Below are 21933 nucleotides of genomic sequence, written 5' to 3'. Positions count from 1 at the left end.
CTGGACCCGGTCGGGCTGCTATAAAAGGGCGAGTGTCCGAATGCTGCCGCAGTGCCGCCCGCCCCGTCCCGGCTCGGATCTGGTCTCCCCCTCCGCCGGCGGCCGCACCTGCTCCAGCCATGATGAGCTTCAGCGGCGCGGACGCGCTGCTGGGCGCCCCGTTCGCTTCGCTGCACGGAGGTGGCAGCCTGCACTACCCGCTGGCCCGCAAGGGCGGAACGCGCTCGGCAGCCGGCTCGTCGAGCGGCTTCCACTCGTGGGCACGGACGTCCGTGAGCTCCGTGTCTGCCTCGCCGAGCCGCTTCCGCGGCGCAGTCGTCGCTTCCAGCACCGACTCGCTAGACACGCTGAGCAACGGACCGGAGGGCTGCGTGGTGGCGGCAGTGGCGGCGCGCAGCGAGAAGGAGCAGTTGCAGGTGCTGAATGACCGCTTCGCCGGCTACATCGACAAGGTGCGACAGCTCGAGGCGCACAACCGCAACTTGGAGGGCGAGGCTGCGGCGCTGAGGCAGCAGCAGGCGGGCCGCGCCGCCATGGGAGAGTTGTACGAGCGCGAGGTACAGGAAATGCGCGGCGTCGTGCTGCGCCTGGGGGCGGCGCGCGGCCAGCTGCGCCTGGAGCAAGAGCACCTGCTGGAAGACATCGCACACGTGCGCCAGCGTCTGGACGACGAGGCCCGGCAGCGCGAGGAGGCTGAGGCGGCGGCGCGCGCACTGGCGCGCTTTGCGCAGGAGGCCGAGGCAGCGCGCGTCGAGCTGCAGAAGAAAGCGCAAGCCCTTCAGGAGGAGTGCGGCTACTTGCGGCGCCTCCACCAGGAGGAGGTGGGCGAGCTGCTCGGCCAGATCCAGGGCTGCGGCGCCGCGCAGGCGCAGGCACAAGCCGACGCGCGCGACGCTCTCAAATGCGATGTGACGTCGGCGCTGCGCGAAATCCGCGCGCAGCTTGAAGGCCACGCGGTGCAGAGCACGTTGCAATCCGAGGAGTGGTTCCGAGGTTCGCAAACGCGCGGAGGTGGGGGGGAGGGGGTGCCCCCTGTTGGTCCAGCAGTGAGGAGCGGGGTGGCATGACGCCAGGGGACGCTGGTGGACTCTGCGTGGAGGTGGCTGGACTGGAGGGTGCGCTACTCAGCTTTCTTAGGCAAAGTGCATGGCCCTTAAATAAGGGTTTTACTCTGGGACACCTCTGCTGTCCCCTCCTCCCTCCCACACACATACACTCTGGCTTCTCCTTTGGCTGTGCTCCTCCAGGGTCTTTATGTCTGTCCTTTAACTCTGGGTCCCCTCTGCTTTCCCCCACCAAGGTGAGGTTACCCCCCTCCTAGGCCCCTTTCCATCAGGTTCTCTCTACAGCTTCAAAGAAATCCTGGCTTGTGGTCACAGGCGCTGGGGACTCTGTCCTTCAAAGTAACCTGCCTTCCCTGCCCAGTGCTGCCCATCCCCCTTTCCTGTACACTGCAGGGGACTCCATTCTTCTGACCGGTAGGAGGCTCCTCCCCACTACATGCAGACAGAGGTGGGGCATTCTCACATCATTTTTCCAGGGGTGGGAGAGATGGTGTGTGTGTGAGGGGACCATCACCACAACCAGTTGGCACCTGAGACTGAGGTGGCAGGTGAACTCCTTAATGTCCCCTCTCCTCTCTCATGAAACTGGGAGCTTCCCAAGTCTGCCTCCCTCCCCCAACTACATGCTGCCCTGAGTCAGCTGGATTGCTGCTGCAGCAGCTCTGAAGCTGTTTCCTGCAGCTGCAGGGTGACCTTGACCAACACTTGCCCACTCTGGTTTTCATTTTTATTTGGGTTGAAAGATGGAGGTGGACCAGCTGAGCTGGAAGAACTTTGGGGAGCTTCATGATCCCTCCCCGAAATTGTAAAACTTTGTGCTTGTTCTTGGGGGAGGGTGCAGATGTTTCAGTGATTTTCAAATGTGTCTGTGATCCAGAGGATAACAATCCTCACCCCCCAGGATGGTTTCTAAATCTTTGCCAGCACTAGCAGGGAAAGCCATGAAAGCTAGGATTTGGATGCACGGCTTTCCCCGTTCCTTTTCCACTCCTCTGCAGTGGCAGAATTGTCTCCTCCCCCATTTCTGCAGCAAGGCTCCTCCCAGTGCAAATCCCTCTGTTCTCTTGGGCTTTGCCCTTCACACAGGCAGACCATCCCAGGAGTTCTGGTCCACCCAGCTGGCTTCCCTTCCCTCTCCCACTCCTGACTCAGGTCCTGGGTATCACAATCTCAGTACTCAGGATGTTCACTTTCAGATGTAGACTAGGCTCTCAGGAGATGTAGACTAGGCTCTAGACCTCTACTGGCCCCAGAAGGTCTGGGAACCAGCAACCCTTTGCTTGCATGGGCCAAGTGTGCTGCCACTGGCTCAGGGGCTCCAGTGCTAAAGAATGAGAAGGGACAGAGGAGCTGGCATGCAGGCCCCAGGCTCTGCAGTGACTTTGGTCTCTGCACAGCAGAAACTTGCAAGAAAGGGGCTGCTTGGGAGCTCACAGCATCCTCATGCCTTCAAAGGTCAAAGACTCGTGAACTTGTTCAGCCACAAGTTCATAGTTAAACTGAACCAGAAGTTTAGAGTTAAGCCAGGTTTCACATCTGAACTCCCAGCTCTTGCTGGGGAACTGAACCAGGCATTAGGCCCAGAAATGGGGTCTTCCTCTGCACTGAAAGGTTTCTGGATCCTGCCTGAGTCGGGGGAGAGAGTCTGATCTTGGGAGCCAGCTAGACACTAGATTTGAATTCCAGCTTTGCCATTCACTAGTTGGGTGACCTTGGGCAGTAGTCTTTTGCCTACCATACAGGACAAGGTGAGTTAAGCATCCAGGATGACACCCAGCACCCCATAGGTCCTCAACCCATGTGTGTTACCTTCTGGATCTGGGTCTTGAAACCCATACCCAGGTGTGTCTAACCTCAATCCCTGTTCCTTTCTCCCCCAGTGAGGCTGGACCGACTATCAGAGGCAGCCAAGGTGAACACAGACGCCATGCGCTCAGCACAGGAGGAGATAACTGAGTACCGGCGCCAGCTTCAGTCCAGGACCATAGAGCTGGAGGCACTCAAAGGCACCAAGGACTCGTTGGAGAGGCAGCGCTCTGAGCTGGAGGAACGTCATCAGGCTGACATTGCATCCTACCAGGTGGGCAGGGGTGGGGCAGAGCGCCAGACTGCCTCACCTGTTTGGGTGACCCTGGACAAATCACTGCCCTTCTCTGAGCAGGGTTGTGGTGGTCAAGACTATAGGCCTTTGAGTCAGATATACCAGGGGTACCAATATGCCTGTCTAGCTGTGTGACCCCAGGAAATTTACCTGCCTCTCTGAATCTGAATTCCTTCAAAGAAAAAGAAAAGAAAAAAAATGCCTGCTTTGCAGAGCTGTGAAGGTTAAAGAAATAGACAAACTTTTTAAGAGATGAGTGTAAATGTTCCCAGCAGGGTTTGGGCACGGTGGGCATTCAGTAAACAATAACCAGTGTCTGTGAGTGTGGGTAGCCTGGGAAAGGCCTTGATAGATTCCCCATTAAAGACAAATGGCAAAAGAAAACATCACTTTTAAAGAACCTATGCAAATAGTATGCGGTGGTAGAAAAATTAGCATTGTAGAATGCAAACGGGAGGCAGTAAAAATCAGCCATAATAGTTTACTTTAAGCAGTGGTTAAATGGTCCTGAGAACAGGGGAGAAGCTTCAAATCATATTTACGTTCTGTGCTGTGCTTCAGTGTATTGTTTCAGTTGTCAATAACTGATGCTTCTGGAACCCTTACTATGTGGCAGGCACTTTGGAGAATTGGGAAACCAATAGGGAGCCAAAGCAGACAAAGCTCTGTTCCCACTGAGCATTTTCTAAGCTTAAGAGATCTGTATAAATTCACCCATCATCCCACTGACCAGTGATAACTATTGTTGGGTGTCTAGTGTTTTTCATTCCAGACCATTCTCCAGGCTGAGGTTATATACATAGCTGGATTTTTGCTCCAGGGTGGTTTCCGTGTCCATGAATGAGGCCCCCACAGCTCTGACAGGGTGTGTGTTAGCCCCAGCAGTGTGGGTAGACAGGACTGCTTTGGGTTTGCACAGCCTGCCCCAGCTGCTGAGGGCCAGCCTTTGGCTGGTGATTGACGGGTATGTGACCCCTCCTCCCCAGGACGCCATCCAGCAGCTGGACGCCGAGCTGAGGAACACCAAGTGGGAGATGGCAGCCCAGCTCCGAGAATACCAAGACTTGCTCAATGTCAAGATGGCTCTGGATATTGAGATTGCCGCTTACAGGTGAGGTGGGCCAGGGTGCCTTCAGAGTGGCGGGGAGCCCTTGTATTCTTAGGAGGAGCTAAGCCTTGAGTTTCAAGCCCCCAGCGAGGCAGCCTGCCTGTCTTTTTTTTTTTAACTGTGGTAAAATGTATATAATATAAAATAAACTATTTTAAACATTTTTAAATATATAGTTCAGTAGCATGAAGTTCATTTACATTATTGTGCAACCATCACCACCATCTGTCTCCAGAATATTTTCATCATCTCAGACTGAAACTCTGCTCGTTAAACAATAACGCCCTATTCCCCTTTCCTCCCTTCTTCCAGCCCTGGCAGCCACCATTCTACTTTCTTTGAGACAAAAATCTCGAGAGTGGCTTATTTTCATTCTGACAAGGACTTAGTGGGCTAAAAGCTCCTTCCCCCCTTCCCCAAATCCAGCTAACCAAAGGCCGGCTTTGGAGGGAAAGGAGGTACTTGAGTTATCAGGGGCCTTTACAACTCTCTCTCTTAATATTTCTTACCTCTCTGAGCAGTTGTTTTCTGGAGAAATAAAAGGGGCGGGAGTGATTATAGTGCTGACATCATGGGGTTGTGGGGAGAAGCTAATCCTGTTCATGAGCAGATCCAGGTAACGCAGATGCCACTGGGTTGCCACAGAGAAACTCCTCAGTGACTGGTAACCATGAGACCTCCCAGCTTAGCAGTTTCCTGCCAAGGAGCAGAGCGGATCCCACGAGGACCTGTCCCAGTTGCTGTCTGTGACCCTTCACTTCCCATGTCTTGACTCTAGTCTGTAGTCCTGCTACTCAATACTTGGTTCATGAGCACTTGTTAGAGAGATGTACTCTCAGCTTCCCCACCCCCGGGACCTACTGAATCAGAATCTACACTGTCGTGAGACCCCTGAGTGATTTGTATGTCATCCAATTTGCAAAGCACACTGACTCTGAGGCAGGCATTTCCAGGTCCTTTTTAATCATCATCTTATTGAAACAAGCCTCTGAGGTGTAGGGACTCTTATGACCCTCTTTTTACCAAAGAGGAAACTGAGGCTTAAAGAATTCGGGTGGCTTGGCCAAAGTTACACATCTAGTGAGGTAGCAAAGAGTAGAAACTGTTGTATCACCCAATTCCTAAAACCCAAAGGATGAAGAATACAAGGGGACGGGAGACCCTTGAAATTCAAATAAGAACATTGTTAGACCTCTTAAACTCAAATTGGTAAGTGGGAAATTGTTTGCTCAGGCTCTTAACTTTCTCTTGAACAACACTTTAGTTGAGGGACAATAAATGTAACTTTTGTTAATGTAGGCACTTTCTCTTGAGGGCCTCTTTTTAAGACAAAACAATATGTGTTATCGCGTAAGTTGCAGCCTTAACTGCATTAAACAAGAGCAATGCCATTGGGGTGCGGATTCTAGGTGGTTCCTGGGGTAATTTGCTAAGTAGCTTTCTCCATAATCAAAGTGCCCGTCAGTCACATTCCTTCCTCTGCCAAAGTCCGTATCACTGGACGCAGTGGACCTTCAGAGGAAGCCAGGAGGATCCCAAACTCATCACTGTGCTCTGAGTTCACAGTAACGTGTTCCATTGTCCATTCCGCAGGAAACTCCTCGAGGGTGAAGAGTGTCGGATTGGCTTTGGCCCGAGTCCCTTCTCCCTTCCGGAAGGACTCCCCAAAATCCCTTCCACGTCCACTCACATAAAGGTCAAAAGCGAAGAAAAGATCAAGGTGGTAGAAAAGTCAGAGAAGGAAACTGTGATTGTGGAGGAACAGACAGAGGAGATCCAAGTGACTGAAGAAGTGACTGAAGAAGAGGAGAAAGAAGCCAAAGAGGAGGAGGAGGAAGAGGAGGAAGGGGGAGAAGAGGGGGAAGCAGAAGAGGGAGAAGAAGCAGCAGAGGAGGCTGCATCCCCAGAGAAGGATGTCCCCAAGTCACCAGAGAAGGAAGCAGCCAAGTCCCCAGCCAAGGCCAAGTCCCCTGTGAAAGAAGCAGCAAAATCGCCAGCTGAGGTGAAGTCCCCTGAGAAGGCCAAGTCCCCAGTGGAGGTCAAGTCCCCAGAGAAGGTCAAGTCCCCCGTGGAGGTCAAGTCCCCAGAGAAGGTCAAGTCCCCTGAGAAGGCCAAGTCCCCAATGGAGGTCAAGTCCCCAGTGGAGGTCAAGTCCCCAGAGAAGGTCAAGTCCCCAGAGAAAGCCAAGTCCCCGGTGAAGGAAGAAGCCAAGTCCCCTGAGAAGGCCAAAACTCCTGATGTGAAGTCCCCAGAAGCCAAGACCTCAGTGAAGGAGGAAGTAAGGTCCCCTGCAGACATCAAATCCCCTGAAAAGGCCAAAAGCCCCATCAAGGAAGAGGCCAAGTCCCCAGAGAAGAGCAAATCTCCCATAAAGGAGGAGGCCACGGCTCCTGAGAAGGAGGTCTCAAAGAAGGAAGAGGCCAAGTCCCCCATGAAGGAAGAAGAGAAACCCCAGGAGGTGAAAGTCCAAGAGCCCCCAAAGAAGGTGGAGGAAGAGAAAGCTCCAGCCACACCAAAAACCGAGGAGAAGGACAGCAAGAAAGATGAGGTGCCTAAGAAGGAGGCTCCAAAGCCCGAGGTCCAGGAGAAGAAGGAACCTGCTGTAGAGAAGCCCAAGGAATCCAAAGTTGAAGCCAAGAAAGAAGAACCTGAAGAAAAGAAAAAAGCAGTGACTCCAGAGAAGGAGGCTCCTGCCAAGGTGAAGGAAGAGGCCAAACCCCCAGAGAAGACTGAGGTGGACAAGAAGGAACCAGCTGACACCAAGGCCAAAGAATCCAGCAAAGCAGCAGAGAAGGAGCCGGAAAAGCCAAAGAAGGAAGAGACGCCAGCAGCACCCAAGAAAAAAGAGGCTAAGGAGGAGAAGGCCATCGAGGCCAAGAAGCCTGAGGAGAAACCCAAACCAGAGGCCCAGGCCAAGGAAGAGCCCAGCAAGGAGGCCCCCGCACCTGGCAAAGCCAAGACAGAAAAGGCTGAGAAGTCCTCTAGCACGGACCAGAAAGACAGCAGGCCACCGGAGAAGGCCACAGAAGATAAGGCCGCCAAGGGGGAGAAGTAAGGTAGGAAGAAAGAAACATCAGAACAGCCAAAGAAACTCAGGAGGGTCTGGGAGCTCAAGGGTCAGCATCACAAATTTTCATTTTTTTCTCCCTTTTATGTAAGAAGAAAACTCTGCTTAGATGATGGGGCCCTCCTTCACCAAACAGGAATTTCTGTTAGCAATGTTAGCAAGAGAGGGCCGTCCCACGCCCCAAACCCTCCCCAGGCGATGGACCATTATGTTATGATAGCTTATGTAGCGGAATGTGATCTATGCCGAATGCCACACGTAAACACTTGACTGTAAAAACTGCCCCCTCCTTTCCAAATAAGTGCATTTATTTCCTGTATGTGCAACTGACAGACGACCGCAATAATGAATGAGCAGTTAGAAACACATTATGCTTGAGATGTCTTAACCTATTCCTGAATGCCTTCTGTTTTCCAAAGGAGTGGTCAGGTCCTTGCCCAGAGCTCTCTATTCTGGAAGAGCTGGAGTGGGTGGGGCTGGGCAGTGGCCACTGAATCATGCCAGGGCGCACTTTTCCACTGGAGTCCACTTTTAATTGCTTCTGTGCAATAAAACCAAGTGCTTATGAAATGAAACTGCTGCTGCTATTTCTTCTCTTCCCCCGGGCAGGTGGGGGGCCAGGGCCAGGGGAGGTCTAGATGGCACACTCAAGACTGAGCATCGAGTCTCTTGCAGGTCTGGGACCAGGTACTTGGCCTCTTTTATACTATTTCCTGAGCACAAGCCAGGCAGTGTGATAGATGCTTTATTTTTAGGATCTTGTAGACAGGTGGCCTGGTGCATGGTTTCTTAGCGTGGTTCGGAGATCTCTTACATCCGCATCGGCTGGGAGCCTTATAAAAATGCAGATTCCTTGATTTCACCCTAGGCCATTGAATCGGAATCTGAGAGGCAGGCCTGGGAAAGGCCACGTCCCACTTGATTCTAATGCATACTAATGTTTGGGAACAGGTGAGGTTCTAAAGAAACAGAACAGTCTAGAGAATTGCATATGTCCTCTTTTGTGAGGAATGAGCCTTCTGGATGAGTGGCCATATGAAGCTGACTCACCTGTAGTGAAGACGACAGTTACCATATTGGGAACATGTCAATAGTCACTTAACTGGACTCCTGACATGCTCCTCTAGACACAATTTTTTTTTTTTTTTTTTTTTTTTTTAAAGATTTTATTGGGGAAGGGGAACAGGATTTTTTTTATTGGGGAACAATGGTCAAATTGTTGTCCTTTCAATCTTAGTTGTGGAGGGTTCCGTTCAGCTTCAAGTTGTTGTTCTTGCAGTCTTAGTTGTGGAGGGCACAGCTCAGCTCCAGGTCCAGTTGCCGTTGCTAGTTGCAGGGGGCACAGCCCACCATCCCTTGCGGGAGTCGAACCGGCAACCTTGTGGTTGAGAGGACAGGCTCCAACCAACTGAGCCATCTGGGAGCTCAGCGGCAGCTCAGCTCAAGGTGCCGTGTTCAATTTTTTAGTTGCAGGGGTAGAGCCCACCATCCCTTGCGGGAGTCAAGGAATTGAACTGGCAACCTTGTGGTTGAGAGCCCGCGCTCCAACCAACAACTGAGCCATCCGGGAGGCAGCTCAGCTCAAGGTGCCGTGTTCAATCTTAGTTGCAGGGGGCAGAGCCCACCATCCCTTGCGGGAGTCGAGGAATTGAACTGGCAACCTTGTGGTTGAGAGCCCACTGGCCCATGTGGGAATCGAACCGGCAGCCTTCGGAGTTAGGAGCACGGAGCTCTAACCGCCTGAGCCACCGGGCCGGCCCCCAGACACAATTTTTAAAGCTGTGTTCGTGTGGATTTATGTGGCGTCTTTACTGTAAAATTCTTGTGTGGCTTCCAACTTTAGGACTGTCATGAATCCTTGTTCTGTTTTCTTAGCACCTCTCCTCCTGGGACTTGCTTCTTTTCCTGCCCCAACCAGATGGTTCTCAGAGCCACCACATTTTCTCATTACCACTGGTCACTGGTGGGTGGTTCAAGGATGGTCACCTGGCCCCAGCTGAGCCAATGAGAGCCCCTTCCTGTCATTTTAAACTTGAGACCAATAGAGTGGCTGGTACTCTTCTTGTAGAATGTGGGAGGATGTGGGAATTAGTAGTTGTGGGCTGCCATTTTTCCAGCCTTGTGGGAAAGCTAGTCTGTGAGAGAGGGTGAGATACCGTGTTTCCCCGAAAATAAGAAGTAGCTGGCCTTATTTTGATATATCAGACCAGGTCTTATATTAATTTTTGCTCCAAAAGACGCAATAGAGCTGATGGTCCAGCTACATCTTATTTTCGGGGAAACACGGCAGATGGACAGAGACAAGATACCTAGAGAGAGTCAGGGTAGATTTCAAGTCCCTGATTTTGGCGTTCCTTTCCATGGCTTTATGGCCATTTTTTGAGCCAATAAAGTCCCCTTTGCCAAATCTCATTTGGCATATCTTTGTCATTTGCAACCAGAAGAGTTCAGAATAACATAGTGACTGAACGGGTGGTTCCCACGCTAGAAACCAAATGGTGATTCTCAGAGAATGAGCAAGTGCCTCTTCAAAGTTCAGTCCAAGGTCAGCTCTTCAGCTTAGGGTTCACAGCTCATCTGCAGCAACCATCTTCACCTATCACAGGACTGATTTCTTTTCTTTTTAAGTTTATTGGGGTGACAATTGTTAGTAAAGTTACATAGATTTCGGGTGTACAATTCTGTAATACATCATCTATATATCACATTGTGTGTTCACCACCCAGAGTCAGTTCTCTTTCCATCACCATATATTGTTTTTTTTTAAAGAGTGCTAAGACAGTGTAGTGTGGTCACATTTAAACAAGGGGTCTTTAGGGGTGGCCGGTTAGCTCAGTTGGTTAGAGCATGGTGCTGCTAACACCAAGGTTTCCGGTTCGATCCCCACATGGGCCACTTTGAGCTGTGCCCTCCTTTAAAACATAATAAAAAATAAACAAGGGGTCTTTAGATGCCATTTTAGAAATGGCTCTGATTGGCTCTTCAAGTTATCAAACACACCCAAAGACTCTACGGAAACCTAAGCTTTAATTTTCTAAGCAGCTCTGTCCTAGGGAAACCAGACAGACGCCCTCCCTCCCCCCCCACAACAGGCCCTGGCACGTAGCTACAATATCAAAATATCAAGCTAGGGATCTGGGACTTAGGAAATCCCTGTGTGTCTTGTCTGGAAAAAAAAATCACTGTTGGTTGAGTCTCCCAAATTGCATATAACGATAACAACTACTATTTTTAACCATGTTTTTACGTAAAGTCTCTCCAATTCACATGGGAATTTTACAAATAGCTATTCTGATGCCTATTTTAATGGCAAGAAAACAGATGAGGTGAGTTGCTCAGAGTCATAGCTAGTCAGTGGTAGAGCCAGGATTTAAACCTAGAACTTAACTCCAGAGTCCATATGTTTTCTGTAATACTAAGCCACAGAATCCTGAGCAAGCTGTTTTGGTGTTCCATTGGTTTAGTTTTGGTCATCAAAGGACTGCTATGTAGGGTGACAATTGTCCCAATTTGCCTGGGATGGAGGACATTGGGCTTTCAGTGCTAAAACTAGGGAAGTCCCGGGCAAATGAGAATGAATTGCTCCTCACCCCTAGCGTTTGGGCAGCCACTTCACATTTCAGGATATTGCAGATGACATAACCTATAGGCTTAAACACTATTATGAACTGCATTGTATTTCTCCCTTACCCCAAATATATATGTTGATGCCCTAACCCCACAATGTGACTGTATTTGGAGACAGAGTCTTTAGGGAGGTAATTAAATGAGGTAGTTAAATGAGGTCATGAGGGTAGAGCCCTAATCCAATAGGACTGGTACCCTTACAAGAAGAGGAAGAGACACCAGAGATCTCTCTCTCTCTCTCTGCATGTACAGAGAAGACACCACATGAAGACACAGTGAGAAGGCAGCCATCTACAAGCCAAGAAGAGAGCTCTCATCAGAAACCAACCCTGGTGGCACCTTGGGCGGACTTGTGGCTTCCAGAATTGTGAGAAAATTACTGTTGCTTAAGCCAGCCAGTCTGTGGTATTTTATGGAAGCTCTAGCACACTAATTGCCATGCAGGGTGTCATGCATGGTCTCTGGTCCCGCTCCCCACATAAGAACGCAGGATATGGTGAGGCCAAAAAGGAACACCCACGGAGCCATAGATAGGGGAGTCATACCACTATATTCTCGCTGGTGGCTGGGTTGGAGACACAGGAAGCAGGATCCACACGATCTGCAACCTGCCGTCTGCTTCTCTGCCAACCAACCAACCCCACTTGCTAACTGCAATCTGCCCTGCTAACTGCAATCAGCGCTTGCTAGCTCAGCCACCATCTTCTTGCTAGCCCCCATTTGCTGCTAGCGTAGCCCCAGCGGTTATATTAGTAGCCAATGGCTCAATGGTTACAGCTGACGGCCAACTAGCCACAGCTGATGGCCATCCAATCACAGTTGATGGCCATTTACTACCTGAGCCAGCACCTTTCCACATGAGGCCGAGAGCCTGGAAACTGCACTCCTGGCTCTGTGCCCACACTAATACAAACACATAAAGGAGTTAAGTGGCTAACCTACCTGAAACAGTCAAAGATGGCATAAGTTTAGGCCCAGCTTGATTCACAGGCTGAAATGAAGTTGCTGGGACTTGATCAAGTCTTGTCCTTCAGCTGTTTTCCTTAGTGTTGGCTTCTGTGATAGGCAGCCTGTGAAATGCCTCCCAATGTTCCCCAACTCCTGATATTCATGATTTTTAAATCTTCTCTCCTTGAATGTGAATCCTGATGTAGTGACCTACTTCTAGTGACTGGAATACAGCAAAGTGATGGGATATCATTTTTGAGAATAAGTTACAAGAAGATTCTGGATTCTGTTTTGCTTGTTTTCACTTACTCTTTCACTTGCTCTGATGGAAGCCAGCCGCCATGTTGTTATCTGCTCTAAGGAGAGGCCCACGCGGCAAGGAAATGAAGGAGGCCTCTGGCCAAGAGCCAGTGAGGAATGGTGGCCCTCAGTTCAACGAAGAACTGAATCCTGCCAACAACCACGTGAGTGAGCATGGATGCAGATCCTCCCCAGCTGAGCCTTCAGATGAGACTGCAGCCCCAGACAACACCCAAATTGCAGCCTTATGAGACCTTAGGAAGAAGCACCAAACTAGCTGTGCCTTGATAATAGATGTATTGTTTTTTTAAACTTTTAAATTTATTTTAAGTGTATTTTTCCAGCACCTATCAGCTCCAAGTCAAGTAGTTGTTTCAATCTAGTTGTGGAGGGTGCAGCTCACAGTGGCCCACGTGGGGATTGAACCGGCAACTGTGTTGTTAAGAGCACTGCACTGTAACCAACTGAGCTAACCGGGCGCCCGATGTTTGTTGTTTTAAGCTGCTAAATTTTGGGTAATTTGTTACACAGAAACAGATAACTAATACAGCTTTTCTCAGGAAGGCCTTCTTTTCATGGCACTCCTAAGTAGCTATGGGCTTGCCCTCTTCCAGGTACAAATCAGCAAGAGATTCTGTCCTCACCAGTTCAAACAAAGTCTGAGGATTAAACTTTATTAGATGACTAGATCATGTGCCCATCCTGAAATTAATGGAACATAATAATTGGACCTGCTAGGTCACATGCCAAACTTTAGATCCAGGGGTGGAATCAGCCCTGGATCTATGAATTACATAAACTGGACCTCACATAACCCAGGGATATAGAGGATTCTAAAATCTTACAAAGGAAGAAAAACAAAACAAAACAAAACAAAACAAAACAAAACAGGGTGATCAAGAACCAGAATGGTCCAAAAGTTCTCAGCAGCAATGACAGAAACTGCCTAGAAGTCTATACTAATAAAATAAATGTGAAAGGAGAAAAAGGACAATTGAAAGCATACAAAGTCTCAAAAAATTACTTCCCATAAATTCTTTCTCTGAAAGTTACTAGAGGACACGCTCCAACAAAAGAACAACATAAACCAAGAAATAGAAAAATCTAGAAATACAGAAAATAGGGACTACAACAGAGAAGAGAATCTCCAGTGAGATGACAAAGAGGAGCTGAAGGGCAGTGGTGCAGCCTCTATCCAGATCAGAGTGGGTCTGGGAGGGGAGGGGGAGTTCCAAAAATTAAACTGATAAACTATGTGATACGATCCACCATGTGTAAAATTGAATTGAAAGGCTTGTACTGAACTATGGGAGAGTGTGAGGAGATTTAGTCAATTTCAAAGAAAACACAGCAAATAATAAAAGGGAAGCAATGATTAACTCCAGGACAAACACAGTATTATGTATAAGAAGTGTAAGTATGATATGCGATTAACAAGTAACCATATTTACATAATAATAACAAAAGCAATCAATGTATATTACACTCAAAAGTAAGATAAATATATATATGGGAAAGATGGGGAAAGGGGCCGGGGAGTATATAATTGGTCAAAAACATTCACCTCTGATAGAAGTCTGGAGAAAATGCTTAAAATTGATAAATCAAAGGAAAGACTAACAAACTATCCCAGCCTAGAGGAGACTAAGGAGACATGATGACTCAGTACAATGTGGTACCCTGGACTGGATCCCAAAACACTAGTGGAGAAACTGGTGAACACCAAATAAAGTCTGTAATTCAATGAATAGTAATGTACTAACATTAGTCTCTTAGTTTTGACAAACATACCATGATTGTGTAAGATGTTAACATTAGAGGGAGCTGAGTGAGGGTATTCAAGAACTCTCTACAGTACTATCTTTGCAACTTTTCAGTAAGTTACAAATTATTTCAAAATAAAAAGTGTTTTTTAAAAATTGACATATCAAGAGATTACGTATGATTAAAAACATGGAGGTAAATACCAGAACCTGGGACCGAGAGTTGAAGGGAAGAGTAGATAGGGGTCAGGGAGATGAGGTAAAGGCCCCGATGCATTATTATAAACAGACGGTAACCACTCAAAGCAAACAGGGACTAAAACATCACTGAGTGCAATCTCTTCAGTGTACAGATGAGGAAACTGAGGCCAGAGAGGCAGGAACCTAAGGCCAAACAGCCAAATGGCAGCAGAGTTATACTTTCCAATTTGCTCCATAGAGTAAATATGGATTAAATGGATATTAATTTTTTTAAGAATCTGATTTTTAAACAATTGCCCTCAATGACATTTACTTAGAAAACCTACATCTCCTCAGGTTTGAAACCAGAGGGAGGACATGATAGGCGTTAGAACTATAAGGCCTCTTATGAATCAGACTCAGCCAAGGTCTATGGAAAATGAGAGGACTTGTCTAGACTAGAACAGGTCATCAGCTTTGGCACCACCATGGTCACCACTTATTGAGCACTTCCCAAGGACTGGCCCTGGGCTACGCATTGTACATCCACAGTCTAACAACAGCCCAATGAAGTGAGTACTATTGAACCTGCATTTTCCAGTTGAGGAAACTGAGGCTCAGAGAAATGGACCTTGCCCAGAGTCCCAGAGCCTGGAAGAGGTGAAGCCTGGATTTAAATTCAGGCCTGTCTGACCACGGAGCGCAGGCTCTTCCTTACTCTGTCCTCTCCCGGGACATAATACATGGTTATCCCCAAACCAGATACCATGTTTCCCCAAAAATAAGCCCCAGTTAAGATCATCAGCCAGACGAATGCATTTAGTACGTTATGACGATGTTCCAGAAGATGACATGACTGTATTTGAATAAATGTAGATTGTTGTACATGAAAAAATAAGACATTCCCTGAAAATACTCCCTAATGTGTCTTTTGGAGCAAAAATTAATGTAAGACCTGGTCTTATTTTCGGGGAAACATGGTACTGATGGTATTTGGATGCCAAAAGCCCCAGCCCTCCTTGAGGCTAGCATTCTTACGGTGGCCCCAAGTGGCACAGGCAGAGCAGAAGGATCTTACCCGGCTGCCCTTCGCTTGTGTCCAAAGTGGACGTGCAGCCAGTGCTGTTGGCATCGGTTGGCCAGATACCAACCAGGACTGACTTGAACCATCTGACAAACAAAATCATCCTCCCTCTGGAAGGATAACAAACCTTAGGAAAAACCAATAGAATCAATTTGCTAAGTAATTGCTTGTCAGATGTCAGCGACCTGGGGGACACAGACAATACGTGGAAAGGAGCTGACTGCTTTGGGATGTGCCCTTCCTATTGGTAGCTGTTGGCTCAGCAGATACAGCGGGGTTGATGAAAAGCATTCTTCCTTTTTTTCCCCAGGGGATTGTTTCAGAGTGGATAGGTTAGGTTCTGCCTGTAATAATAAAAAACTACATCTCAGTGGCTTAACACTAGGCTGAAGCCTAGAAGGCAGGGATGAGAATCTCTCCTCTTTGCTGAGCAGTGCTGGCTAGACACAGGGCATGGTGCTGAGAGATGTGATCCAAATCCCCACAAGCACTGTGTGAGGAAGGTTCTAGTGTTACCTCCAGTTGTAGATGATGACCCCCCCAGGCTTAGGGTGAGTCAAGCAATGTGCCCAGGGTCACACAGCTGCTCAGAGATAGAACAAGGACCTAGGAACGTCAGCCTGACACTGAGCTGGAACTCCTGACCACCATAGCACTCTTGGTGGACGTGCGTGGCTGAAATGAATAAATGGCCCAGCCAGAGTGCCAGCCTGAAGCTATGTGAAACCTGAAACTACGCTTGTGAAAAGGAAAGCTGTGAAGGCAGACCGAGCACTGGGCTCGCACCCTGGGTTCTCAGCTCGAGAACCATGTGAGCAAGGACAAGTCATCTAACCCTTTGAGCCTCAGTTTCCCCATCTGTGAAAAGAAAGGCCATGTGTACCCTTGGTGGCCTGTTGTAATTAAATATGACAGTGAATGTAAAATCGGGAGTAGCACAGAGCCTGACTCAAAAGAGATGCTTAGCACCTGTTCTTATCAGGAGGCTGCTGAGCACCATGGAAAGGGCAGAGGTTAGCGACACCGACAGGGAGAAAATCCCTTTGAAAGTCTGGCAGCTCTGCTCCTTCCTAGGAAAAAGGTTTTTAGCTTTGTTTCTGCAGAGTGATCGGCAGGTACACCTTCAAAATAAAAAGGGCCTTTTGGATTTATTTGTAGAGGAAACAGTTAAGAAAGGGCAAGCTGGGAAGAAAATAGAAACTAGAAGAAATCAAGAACATAGATGGCAGCTTTAAAAAGGTAAGGAACCTGGGCTGAGTCCCAGACGCAGGAGGACACAAAGGGCCTGAAGTCTGGGCTGTGTCCCAGGGAAGGCAAAGCCAATTCCGGCTGAGGAGGAAGCAAGCCAGGCCCCTTCCCCCGTCTGCCTAACCGAGGCACAAATGGCTGGATCGTCCTGGGCTTCTCAATAGTTTTAAAACCCTCTCCTTAAAGCCAAAGGATTCTTTTGTTCATCCTTCTCCTTTGAAGAAGAAAAATCTCTTCTGGAGGGTCACAGGCTCTGAGATCCTACCTAGGAAGCAGAGCCTCCTTCCAGCTCTAACAAGCGGCTTGCAACCTTATCCTGACTACTGGAGACAAGCTTTTGTGCTGAGTCAGTCTGGCCGCCTTCCAGCCAAGAACAGAGTGGAGACTGCAATGCAGGGGCATTAAAGGAACTATTTTTAGGCCACCTTTCAATCTTATTCAGCACAGGCGGTGAGACGCAAGGCCTGAAGGTGGCCAGACCAAGGGGAGAGTGGCAGGGACAAAGTCCCAGGCAAGTAGGTCAGGGGACACGGAGATCTCACCCTGTGGTGAGAAAGAAGTGCCCGGAGGTTCGCAATGCTGCCCAAGGTGCAGAAGAGAGAAGAGGGGGACCTGCTTGTGGAGAATCAGGCCCTCCCGCATCATTTGAGGAATCACCAAGAAAAATGAGGCAAGGAAGAAAGTACAGCGACTTCCAAAAGGAGACTAGGGCAATGTGCACCTGGGGAGCTCGTTAAAAATACACTTCCTTGGCCCATCTTAGGTCAACTGAGTCCGAATATTAGAGTGGGGTGCGTGGGGATCTGCATTGCTAGTTGGCTCCCCGGATGGGTGACTCACACACACTGAAGTTCGAGGACCTCGGCTGGAGAGAATCTACCTCTGGAATTCAAGGGAACAATGTTGGATCAGGGGAAGGGGGGCACAGGTAATGGCGGTCATGTAAGAGCCACCGGAGGTGCCTTTCTCTCCTCACTGGGCTCAGGCTTTCATCTGTAAAATGAAGGGCGCTGGTAGGGGCAGGAGTCTCCTAGATCTTCCTCAGAAAATCCTTGTCACTGCGTGCTCAGGGATAGCTGAGAAGACAGGAGGAAACAGCTTCTATACCAGAGGCCCATGTTATCCAAGGATAATCAGTAAAAGTCCACTTAGAGTGAATACGCATACACTGGGGGGCAAACTTCAAAGTATGTTGTGGCAGGGGAAAAAAACAACCCATTTGATTGGGACTACCACAAAAAATAAAATGTACATATATTGAAAGTTACTAAGAGTAAATCTTAAAAGTTCTTACCACAAAAATGCACAAATGTGAGATAATGATGTGTTGACTAACCTTTCGGTAGTAACCGCTGTGCTATACATAGTATATCAAATAATCACGTTGTACACCTTGAACTTACAGAATGTTATGTGTCAGTTATATCTAAATGAAGCTGCAACAACTTATTTCATCTTGTAGCCAGCACATTTAGATTACACTTGCAACTATGTAATCATTCTTAAATATTTTTACATCTTTATATCTTGTTTCTTAAAATGAATAAAGAATGAATTAAGTACTGATTTGGGGGGGATATAATTTTTCTGACAAAACTGTCCAGAAAAAACTTTATGCCATCCTTCTGTTGCCTGACTTTGCAGGACTCCAAAAGAGAGAATTCTGCAAACATTTTAGAGGGTGTTAGCTATTTCCCCACAACTCTGAATCCTTTGAGAGTCAAACCATTATTTTTGGAGGCACTTATCCTGTCATCACCATGAAGATTTTCAGATGTCACCTGGTCTGACTCTGCCAGAGCCTCCCTGGGTGGGAGTTCTACGTGTGATTCTCCAAAATCACTCCCGGTGCTTGCACGAAATCCTGCAAGGTTTACAATTATTCTTTGTGATGTATTTGTCTTATGTTTGCATTGCACTGTCAGACGTTCATGACACCCAGTGATCAGAGAATTTGGCCATCAGAGACACTGACAGATCTAGTGGAAAGAGGGTGGGGGGGGAGAAGAGCGTTTGTTTTTGTGCTACGCTGACTTTGACTTCCCCTGTCACCTCCTAACAGCAGGCACTTAGGATAATAGCAAGATGACAGGACCTCCCAAAGCAGAAACAAGGGAGATGAGTGTGGACAAGATGCTGATTCTCTGTAGAATCAGAATCATTTGCACTCTGCTTTTCTTGGCCACCTAGAGAAAGCCTATTCACAAATGCTCTTTCATTCTGTGCTGTGGCTTCCACCTACCCTTCCAGACTGCAACGCCACCCCTTCTCCCAAAGGAGGCACAAGACAAAGGCCACTGGTCAGGTGACACTTTAATAGGCTAGAAATAAAACACCTATCTTTGGAGACGACCGAGAGCCACATGTGGACCAGAGGAGAAAGCAGAGGCGCAGCACTTAGGACCCAGGCAGAAACACTAGGCCAATCGGGAGGTCAGCGATGGCTGAAGAATCCTTGAGGATGGTTATATTTAAACGGCTTTATCCTGCTGGGACCCCTAGAGAAACAGGAGAAGGGAGATCGGTTAATACCATGGCCTTTGGGCTGATAGAATAAATTATGGTATCCACACCATACTATATGCCTGTTAGGGGAAAAAAGGAAGGTGCGAGAAAAGCAGATTGCAGAACAGCATGTAAGGTGTGATACCGTTTTTGTAAAAATGTCTTTATACGCTTGCAAATGCATGAACACAGACTGGAAGGGCGCTTCTGGGGACAGGGCTTGGGCACCCTCACTTTTTAACGTTTTTACACAACTGTTCGTTGTTGTTTGTATGTTTAACAACAAACATGTTTTATCTCTGTAATTAAAAAAAAAAATTAAATCTGTGCAGGGAGATTCCTATGCAGATATGGTAGGAGTCTGGAATCAGGGAGTGAAAAGAATCTGTGCTAAGTGCCTACATCTTAGATGCTATTTCAATCATTTTATAGATTTTACAGATGGAGAAACAGGCTCAGGGAGGTAAAACTATCTGCCCAACATTATACAGTCAGAAAGCAGCAGAGCACAAATTCAAAACCAGGCCTAACGCCAAAGCCTGTTGGCCACAGGCAGGCTGACAAGCATGGCCAAAGTCTCGATGGACCTCGTGGAGCTTAGGTGCTTCAGCCATCATCCTGGGACCTCAAGCAGAACTTCACATGGGGTCCACAGTAACTGAGGTCCAGCTAAAGGGCCTCTTTTGTTCATCTGCCTGTGACTAACATTCAGTGGTAACCACTAAGTGACACCCTGGGTCTTAGTCTGAGGAAGGGATGGTGGGAGGGAGGGCCGCTGGGTAGGTGTGTGTATGTAGGATTGTAGAGATGAGATGAGGGGAGCGATAAGGTTTTTATTCCGACACTAGGGCAACCACTTACTTAAGTGAGGGCTTATTCTGCCTGCATGGTACTTGGCACTGCACATGCTCCATCTGGTTTAATTTCATCCTCCCAACACCTGAGGTGGATGCTGTCTTATTGAAGAGAAATCTGAAGCTCAGAGGGGCTAAGGAGAGACTCCAATCACACAGGTAGGAGCAGCAATTTGAACCTAGGTCTTTCTGGGTTTGCTCATAACCATGATGTCATATACCTCCCAGAAGGGCAGTCATCCAGGCAAGTCTAAGACATGGCTGATGGAAAACTGACAGCCTGAAGGTATCCAGCCACTGGCAGAGGCAGACCTCAGGTCTTCTGCTGCCCAGCCCCTTGGCCTGATCCCAGTGGGTCAGCTGGACTCCAAGCCAAGAACTTCACATCACACATCTCACCAGTCATGCAGTTAACTGGGTCTAAGTAGCCAAAGGAGCACCTTCCCAGGATGTCCTGACAGAGGGGCTCAGCCTGGGCGACATACAAAACGCTTCAGGAAATGGGTCCTTCGTGAACCATTAGGTAACAGAAAATAAGCCCTGGTTGTGTCAGAGCTCCCAGCCTGGAAATGTGCTCAAGAACTGAGATCTCACACAGACCCACTAAGGAGAACAAGTCATAGAAGGCGCCTACACTTAGCCGCCAGCTCTGCCTCCCAGCAGCCACTCAGGGGAGGGAGCTGGTATCATCAGAGAGCATGAGAGAGCATCAGGCCAGGTGTGGTGCCAGATGGAGGAGGGAGGATGCTGGGACAGCTTCTAGGGGCTGGGACTGGCTGTCTGAGAAGGTGAGGGGCAAGTAAGGCACCTCTTAGACTGACCAGGAACAGGGGGGTGTACCAATTAGAAACAGATCATAGTCCTTCCCCCTTCTCAGACACCATTCCTCTCCAAACCCTTGCCCAGATCGGAGGGGATGCCTGAGCAATGTACACTCTGGAGTTTTAGAACTGGCCCTCTAAGAACATGAGTTAGGGGATGAAAGAGAAAAAGAGGACCAAAGTGAAAAGAAAAGGAGCTAGAAGTGCTGTGAATGCAGACGCGCTACATGCCAAAACGCCAGGACTTGTTGGCATTTCTTGAGTCCCTGACTATGCTGGGAACCATTCTGGAAGCTTTACATAAATTATCTCTAATTCATCATAAGCTAGAAGGTAATACTTTCACTTCAGCCATTAGGAACTAGGTTCAGAGCTGAACTGAAGTGCCTCTTCCCAGGTCACACAGCAAAGTAGAGATCCGCACGTGTCTGTCTTACGTCAGAGCTGCGCCCTTCTGTAACTCCCGACTGCCTAAAGCTGCGGTTCTCATAGATGTGTGAGCACCCTAGGAAGAGTATAGCAGATTCTGGGGACTGGTGGGGATACATATAGTTTAAAAAGCTTATTTGGATAGTAAAAAGCAAAACCTATGGTTTTGCACAGAAAGTACAGGAAGTAAAATTCAGCCAAATCCCCTTGGTTCATGGTCCGGTGTTGCTCACTCAGCGGGTGGCCCATGTTTGGGGGGTGTTTGTGAAGAACAGCTGGACCAGGCTGATAGGAAGTAGGCTGCAGGGCAAGTTTGAGGAAGGAGAAATCCACAGCAGGTTTTCATTTCCTCTGTCAACAGAAGTAAGTACACCTGGGAACATGCATGCCCTCTCTCTGTGCCAGGCTCTGATCTCTGCCCCAAGTCCCAGGGAGAGGCAGGGCTGGAGGTCCCAAAGGCTCCCACCCCTCTCCTCACCTGAAGAGCCGCAGACACATCTTCTCCTGGGGAAATTCCTTGGGCCCCTCCACGCTGTCGTCATGGCTCTCGGTCTCTAGGTAGACGTCCAGCAGCACACACAGGCGCTGCAGCTGGTTGGTCAAGAGCTGATGGCTGGGCCGGGGGCCACACAACTCCTTGTAGCACACGTTGACCTCGCTCTCCATGGCCTACAGGTGGGAAAGCCAGAAATTCAGCACGACCTTCCACCTGCTGGGTCTGATGGCGCCACAAGAACTGGGCCTCTGCAGCTGGGCCACACCACATAACTCTCCCTGCCGTGCACACCCACAGTCAAGAAGATGGAGATGTGTAGAGGAGGAATCTCAAGATAA

General features: G+C 48.6%; 2 protein-coding genes across 9 annotated transcripts in view; one reads left to right on the top strand and one right to left on the bottom strand.

Annotated features, from left to right (window-relative positions):
- The first annotated feature begins 29 nt into the window (after positions 1-29).
- On the top strand, positions 30-7915 carry NEFH (neurofilament heavy chain). The gene is made up of 4 exons (XM_019743104.2): positions 30-993; positions 2945-3144; positions 4152-4276; positions 5867-7915. Exons 1-4 carry the CDS (start codon positions 120-122, stop codon positions 7326-7328), a joined length of 2661 nt encoding a protein of 886 aa, XP_019598663.2. The 5' UTR covers positions 30-119; the 3' UTR covers positions 7329-7915.
- A 10870-nt stretch (positions 7916-18785) lies between these two features.
- Positions 18786-21933, bottom strand: part of THOC5 (THO complex subunit 5) — a 29410-nt gene continuing 26262 nt past the window's right edge. For all 8 annotated transcript variants that reach the window (XM_019743094.2, XM_019743090.2, XM_019743096.2 and 5 more), the window contains 2 exons: positions 21578-21768; positions 18786-18988 (listed from right to left, as the gene is read on the bottom strand). In XM_019743094.2, the coding sequence (XP_019598653.2) occupies positions 18925-18988; positions 21578-21768 (255 nt within the window). In that variant the 3' untranslated portion in view covers positions 18786-18924. The remainder of the gene's footprint in view (positions 18989-21577; positions 21769-21933) is intronic.

This window comes from Rhinolophus sinicus, linkage group LG16, assembly GCF_036562045.2.
Source record: "Rhinolophus sinicus isolate RSC01 linkage group LG16, ASM3656204v1, whole genome shotgun sequence".
Classification (NCBI taxonomy): Eukaryota; Metazoa; Chordata; class Mammalia; order Chiroptera; family Rhinolophidae; genus Rhinolophus; species Rhinolophus sinicus.
The sequence above is the reverse complement of the archived record's forward strand: the minus strand, read 5'-3'. Positions and strand labels throughout refer to the sequence as shown.